The following is a 7,333-nucleotide window of genomic DNA, read 5'->3' as shown; positions in this document are numbered from 1 at the left end:
TGGGAATACAAAGCGCCCTTTTATATGCGCCAACGCCACCGTCGAGGCGTCTTTTCGACGGCCAGCGTTCGTCCAAGACTCTGGAATCGGACACCGCGACACCCGGCTGCTTAAGCCTCCTCCTGACGCCCCTCGGGCGTATTCTTTTTACACAATTTCACGCTACTTGAGCTTTCACGAGAGTAAAATAAAATCGTGCCATTCGGAAAGGGGATTCAAGTACAATGCGTAATTAAAAGCGACTTGAACGGGGCTGAACTTGCGGAGAGTAGCCGGTTTCGTTAAACTCTTTGACGAATTTTCAGCGATAAATCAGAGGTCACAGCGAAATTACGATTGGAACGATGTCTCGACTCGGGTAGCCTGAAAAAAATTGATTCTTACAATCAGTCCAGACCTTGCTAATACAGGCTCGTCAAGTTTCTCAGGGACTTAGAAGTAGCCAGCCGTAATCCTATTCATCGAGAATTCATTCGTTCAATCACGCTTTTGTAAAATATTTTCTAACAAGTCGTCGCGACGCGTCATTTCTGACTAATGAAATTATTTTTAGCAGCTTTCGTTGAATTTTGAATACATGGGGAAAAAAATGTCAGAACCTAAAGTGTCAAATTTATCGAGCGAATAATCTTTCAATTTTGCAATGACGTCATTGCTCCAAAGTCGTCGTCGTGTTTCAGGCGTCGCGCAGACGCCGACGCCCGCAGCGCGCGTTCCCACAGTTAAAAACGGCGCCTACTATCGCCTGGCGCCTGCATCTTACAGCTAGCCAGGCACGCGTCTCATTTTTCAAAGAATTAAAACTCGAGAAGGAGTCAACCGATCCCGGCAGGATTTTTACCAGATATTCTCCACCCCGTCGTCCGAGTTGCTTTTAATTTTCATGAATTTAGCTGGTGCCGTTTAATTAATTCCGAATCTTCGAAACGGAAGATCAGAAATTCAAGTGTACATCCCGACAGACGCGTCTGGAACGTGTTAAGAAAAGAAACTGACACTTGCTCGGCTGAGCAGTCGCTGACGGTGGGAAAATGAATTGTCTTGTTTTTTTCACATCCCGGTTTTGATAGAGTTAACTTTTCCTGCTTTCCTTATCAGCATTTTTGACTGACACACTCCCGTAAATAAGCTTCAAGTGCGAAAGAGACTCGGATTTAATTCGACACATTTATTTACCTTATCTCTAGTTAAAAATTGTAGACTAGTTTTTAATCTGCATTTATGTCGAATGATACCTGCACTCACGTATCTGAATTTAATACAGCAGATCTCCTAGAGCCATTGCTAATATTAACGTCCCGCTGAGATATGAGCAAAGGGCAATGATCGAGCCAAGTTCATTAGCTTCGAAACGTGAGCTGAACCGCGTAACTTATTCAATTAATAAATTTGAGTCATTAAACGTTTGATCGTGCAAGTCATGTGGGTGTGAATCGTATAAGGAGCAAAGTATAATTCTACTCATCGTGAGCTGAAAAAACGGATTTCAATATCCAGCCCCCTGTAATTTGCAACCATTGCTTCATCGGTACGGAGAAAAACGTGAGTCAATATTTAATGTTAAAATACTCCGGCAAGCTGGTATCGTCGGGATTGGTCCAGACCTTCTGAAAAGGCGGGTCTCTGCCTCGATTCTCCGCCCAGAGAGTCCAGAGCTGATGCAACAGTATGGCTGGCTAAAAAATCTAATAAAATTCACCGACACACGTCAATCAATGTTTTCTACAAATATATTATGATACGAAATGAACTTTATTCCAAAAGTCGTTCCGTGTAGTTCGAGATATACAATGTTTTTGCCAAGAAAAAAAATTCACTGTACTTTTAAACGAGTCGCTATTCATAGGGTGAATATATTTACAATAATGTAATACGCGAAAGATTAGTTCGATAAAACGAGGCGTTTTCGAAATGGCAACCACTTTTTACTGGAACACTAGATAGCAATTAAGCCGATCCATTGGAAGCTTAACGAGCTCCTAATGTTTCAGACTCTGAAAATGCCTATTTTCTTCTTACCAAGAATGACGATTTTTTCCGAAAATACGATACTTCGACTGATACTAATACCTGCAAATCAAGTATTTTCCATAAGCCTGTTTGAATTAATTATATTCAATACATTCAGTCATAAGGATATAAACACGTATTTTTGTTCTTCACAAAAACCTGCCGCAAAAAAATTCCTCGGTTATCGTAAGTACGTAAAGAACATGAATTACTACACAAATTGTGATGTGGTACCGTTAATTTTTTTCTCTAGCATCAGCTACATGCAAAAGTAAGTAGACGACGAAATGTTTTATTTTTTTTTACTAAGTTTTCATAGATAGAAACCCCTAAAATATTTATATTGTATCTGATGAAAAAGTAACTGACAAAATCGCAATTCTGATAATAAATTTATGCTTCTTGCTACATAGGATAATCATGATTGAAAAATTTGAATAAGTCCAACCGATAAAAATGGTGATGTCGGAAAATTTTTAAAAAGACACGACCTAACATTTTAAGGGCTGATAGCTGGGAATATGTTCGACATTATTAATTCGAATCGAATGCTGGAAAATATTTATTTGCGTTAGCCGTATATTTATCAACAAAAATTTTATGTTTCTAAAAAATGTTCGCAACGTCAGTGACGTATTCTTGCAATTTCTCGCGAAATAAACTAATCCAAATATCAATTGAATCCAGTCTCCGTATTTCAACCGGAGATTATTCGGAAAGAGATCTCAATGAATCGAATTTGTAAATGATCGATGCAGCGCATACACAAATCGCTTAAAATGATCGTCTCGTACTGGCAACCAAGTAGGCAGGTTTGATGTGTGGGTTAAAAATGGCCGATAATCTGTGAGCTCACCACCACAAACGGCAGTCGGACATCCGTGGGTTTCTCCGACAGTGAACACTTGACTGTTTGGAAAGGAGTCGTGGCGAACCTCGGCGCGCACTGTGCCTTTGCCCTCCGACCTGACCGGTGTGACCGCATCACGGACCGAGAGATCACATAGTCCCAATTAACCGCTTCACTGGATTTTACTAAGTAGCCGTTGTGTCACATTTAGTGACGTCTCCCCGCCTCACGTGCTAGTGCAGTAAACCTTCAAGTGTCTTACGGTCGTTGGTGTATATTACAAACGTCAGAAGTGGATGTACGAGGTTTTATTACGCTGTAAAATCGCTAAGCGTAATTCCTCCCGAAATCCTTACACATCGAGGTGTCAAACTCAACGAGGATCCTCCTCGGGATTGAAGAGGTGCCGAAATATTTCGCGACAAATTCAGTGACACGTGCGTGATCGGTCTCGGCTGATTGATAAATTTCCATTTTTTGTTCGTTCGAGAATTTTTTAAGCGGAGATTGAAGTGTGACAGTGATCGGTGCGGCATTTAAATATTGTTGGATAAAACCGGTCTTGATAATTTGAAGAAGTCACCCAGTGTGTAAAAGTAATCTAAATTCTTTCTATGCGGGACAGATTGCTTCCGCTGCATACGTAATCAGGGAAATTTAGAAAACGAGTGATTGTGGATTTGAAAATAAAAAAACAAACATTTTACGAACGTTGAGAGGTATTAGACTTGAAAATGTGTTAGAATGCTGTCGTCCTTCACTTCGGCAACCCCGTTTAGCGTCCGCGATATCCTGAACGAAGATCAGCAATTTTGTGCCATGGATTGCTATTCACAACAGCAACAACAGCAACCTCAACCACAACAGCATCTCCCGCAAGATTACTACACGTATAACATAGTGCCGGATAACAACTGGGAGGTAGAAAAGTACAAAGAGCAACAAGGAGTAATTTCCGGCTACCAGAATTACCACCCCGAAATGAATCACGTTCACCAACTGAGTCAAGTCATGCCGCCGTATCAGGAGACCTCGGTTGCCGAGGATGGTGAGTAGTTGCTTTCCGTTTACACCCATTTTTACATTAAATTAAATAACTCAACATTCAAGTTCCGCGACCGTTAGGTTTCAATTACAATATGCACAGTATCATTTTCCGATTCACAGGAAACGTGGTAACGTCCAGCAAAACTGAACTTCGAAAGAGTCAGTCCGGGAAAAGATCAAAGCGAAAGCCCCGAGTGTTATTCTCGCAGGTGAGTAGAACAGAAAGCAATATACTGTTTTTACTCCAAATACGATTGTCGTAACAAGGCTGCTAAGATAATCATGAAATTGTATATTTCCAGACCCAGGTATACGAACTGGAACAACGCTTCAAGCAGCAAAGATACCTGAGCGCTCCGGAGCGAGAGTTACTGGCCCAGACATTGAAGCTGACGAGTACGCAGGTGAAAATTTGGTTCCAAAACCGGCGGTACAAGAACAAGCGGGCGCGACTCGAGGACGCGGAAAAGATGCAGGCACAGAACATGAAGAATCAGTCCCTGAAGAAGATCCCGGTACCGGTACTGATCAAGGACGGAAAACCGAACATCCAGGACGCGTACAGCGCGCCTTACTGGCCGAACCTGCGGCCTGAAATCGGGATGGGAATGCAGCCGGCTGATTTCCGCTCCGGGGACGTCAGGCTGAGCCCGGAATTCAGGGGAAATCATCAACCCGACATGCGTCTCGACACGAGCGTCAGCCCTGAGTTCCGATCGGATCTGAATTCGGAACTCAGCGGACGATCCAGCTTGAACTCCGATGTGCACAGACACATAAGTCCCGAGTTCAGGGCGAATTTAACGCCGGAAGTTCGCCCGGCGATGCAGTGCGACGGAAGATTGGTGAAGACCGAGTGTTGCGTGAATCTCTCCAGCGATGGTTCGCCCTATTCCGATCACAAGATCGTCGGCGTCGAGGCCAAGCCGATGACGAACGAAAACAGAGTAGCGCCGGAAATTTTGGGTACGGATTACAATTTCTCAAACTACTTGGGCCCGCCGAATTATCAGATGCAGTACGTAAACTACATGGACCAGGTTCCGATTGAACAGAACCTTCAGAGGCTGTGGTAGTGCAATATCATTTTAGGCTTCGCTGCGCCAACGCTTAACCAAAATTATAACCAAAAAGTATTCACTAGGATTATTTAGGAAGTTTGAGTAAGCAGGCTGACGTTCAAGTAGGATGATAATACTCAACGTAAATAGGCTAGTTAACGAATATATAGGACACGTTATTGGCAGCTGTATTTTCTAGAGTAGCTGTAGGATAGTTTTTTGTTCTCTATGTTTTAAGTGCCGCTCAAGAGAGCAGGGCGGAAATTGTTTGAGTGCTTTTTGCGGAAGCATCAATTCAAACCTATTCAACCTGTGTCTTCGCCAAAAACTGCAGTTGACGCATTCTGTTAAATTACGTCACGAAGTTCAAAATTTCTGTATCGTATTGGACTTGTCGTTATAACTATTATTATTAGTAGTAGTCACGCCGTTCGTGTACGATGGAAAATTTATTTTACACACTTTAATGTAGTTAATCGTGTCAATACTGCAAAAGTACGCGCTCGTACAACCGATTTAATACCGTTTATAATTTTTCGCAAACTTTCCAAGTTTATCAGAATCAGTAGACATTAATGTTGAGTAAGAAAAAATTTTACTGATAAATTTTGAAAATAAAATCAATGCCAAATGTACAGCTAATCGAACCGAGTGTCTTCGCATTGTCGTTAATAATTCACGGTTTCATTGTTCGAAGGTTGATTTAATCCCGTTGCGAATTTGGCAAATAAAAAAAAGAACCAAAATATTAAGTTTATAAATAGGTGAGTTCTGACAGCTTGAGCAATCCCAGGGGCGCTTTTAGGTTATCAGCCAAAGCACGATGGGTCATCTGGCAGTCAAGTGGCCCAACTATAGCGTACATATAGGTGGTGCCTTTACTCTCTATACTATTATATCGCCTCGTGTCTTAGCATGGTGCTACTGATGCCATTAAGGGTCCTGGGAACGTAACGATAAAACTGTCAGGCTTAATTTTACCCGCCAGGTATATCTGTTCCACGGAACAAGATAATATTCTCAAGTTGGCGCTAAATAGCAGCCCACCTCGATTCCGATGTCGATGATTCTGAAACCACTTGGCTATATTTTATTCCAAAATTGGAAAAGCACCTGCAACACGTGTTGACCATGATTGATACCAAATGTACTTAATAGTTATTTTAGCCAAATAAGAAGCAAAGAGATGGATTTCTTCTTTTTTTTTTTTTAATAAACTGTTTACAAAAAAAGAAATATTTTCCCTCAAATTTCCTCCAATATCACAAATATATTCATATTTCGTAGATGTAAGTTTTATCTCCTGGTAAACGTAAGGTCAACACTTTAATCGCAGGACAATGGATCATTCGTTATTCAACCAACATGTTCAGATTCACCCTTATTTGTTAAACAGAACTCCATTACATCGCCATATATTCATTCAATCAATCATGATAGGTACCGTTCAACGTTGAAATTTGATCTTATTTAACTATACCTAAAGCCAGAAGGGTGACTACCTCCGCGCATAATGCATCAGATTTCCGTGTTCCATTAGAGCAGGCAAAATCTTCCCCCGCGTTTGTATTCTTTTATCAAACTCACGAGATCGTAATTATTTAATCGTACGAACAGGGAATTACAAAAATTTTCAAAATTATTAACCATCAGTTTCAATTTTTACCCTCGCACTATTTCGAAGAAAAAACAACACGTTGCAGGTCAATTTGATGTGAGAATCACTATGGAAAAAAAAAAAAATTACGCTAAAAGACAAAAATTGATTCTCCGTTGCGAAAACAAGCTTATCAATAATACAAGGGGGTCCGTGCACTCCGACATCTTCTAATACATACGCAAACTCGGTAAGTACGCGGAAAAGCTTTATACGAGTCTATATGGTAATGTGGACTAAGTTTAAATTATAGTTTCACGAAAGCTGTTCGCTTTACCGACCGTTGCGTGAGCTTTGCAAGCTCACGCGCCGGCTGAAAGTAAAACCGAAAACATTTACCGTGAGAGGCTAATGGTCTTCTGTAGCAGCCATGGGGAATTCCGCGACAGTGAATCATTCAGTTTTCTTTCGACGATCAGCGAGTCAGCCCGAAGATTAGTCAGACCTCCGCAGCGATGATTCGCGTCGCCCCTTTGACATGTGAAAAGTATTTACTCTGATTTACGTAATACAACACTGTCCAAACACCCTTCAACTGTTGGAACAACTCGAAAGCCAGGCTCATGACTGCGGGCATATTTTGGACATAATTTGGACATTTGGGTGTCACGAATCAATTAGCTAAGTAAATTAACAACTCGATAACTGCGGCCAATTCAAAGAGCCTGTTTGAGCAACGCTGAACATTAAATCTGCACGAATTTGTTA

The 7,333-nt window shown here is 41.4% G+C and overlaps 1 protein-coding gene across 1 annotated transcript; it reads left to right on the top strand.

Annotated features, from left to right (window-relative positions):
* The first annotated feature begins 2,987 nt into the window (after positions 1 to 2,987).
* LOC107224983 (homeobox protein Nkx-2.5-like) lies at positions 2,988 to 6,133 on the top strand. The gene is made up of 3 exons (XM_015665269.2): positions 2,988 to 3,908; positions 4,028 to 4,116; positions 4,210 to 6,133. The coding sequence occupies exons 1-3, from the start codon at positions 3,605 to 3,607 to the stop codon at positions 4,981 to 4,983; spliced, it is 1,167 nt and encodes a 388-aa protein (XP_015520755.1). The 5' UTR covers positions 2,988 to 3,604; the 3' UTR covers positions 4,984 to 6,133.
* Positions 6,134 to 7,333: the final 1,200 nt, after the last annotated feature.

The sequence above is a fragment of the Neodiprion lecontei genome, chromosome 1, assembly GCF_021901455.1.
Source record: "Neodiprion lecontei isolate iyNeoLeco1 chromosome 1, iyNeoLeco1.1, whole genome shotgun sequence".
In the NCBI taxonomy this organism is placed as follows: Eukaryota; Metazoa; Arthropoda; class Insecta; order Hymenoptera; family Diprionidae; genus Neodiprion; species Neodiprion lecontei.
This window is presented reverse-complemented; position numbering and strand designations above follow the sequence as displayed.

Excerpts from the sequence above, each read along its gene's own strand:
- LOC107224983 (XM_015665269.2), top strand. The coding sequence starts at position 3,605 with ATGCTGTCGTCCTTCACTTCGGCAACCCCGTTTAGCGTCCGCGATATC. Across the intron at positions 3,909-4,027 it reads GACCTCGGTTGCCGAGGATG|GAAACGTGGTAACGTCCAGC; the intron begins GTGAGTAGTTGC and ends TCCGATTCACAG. Across the intron at positions 4,117-4,209 it reads CCCGAGTGTTATTCTCGCAG|ACCCAGGTATACGAACTGGA; the intron begins GTGAGTAGAACA and ends GTATATTTCCAG.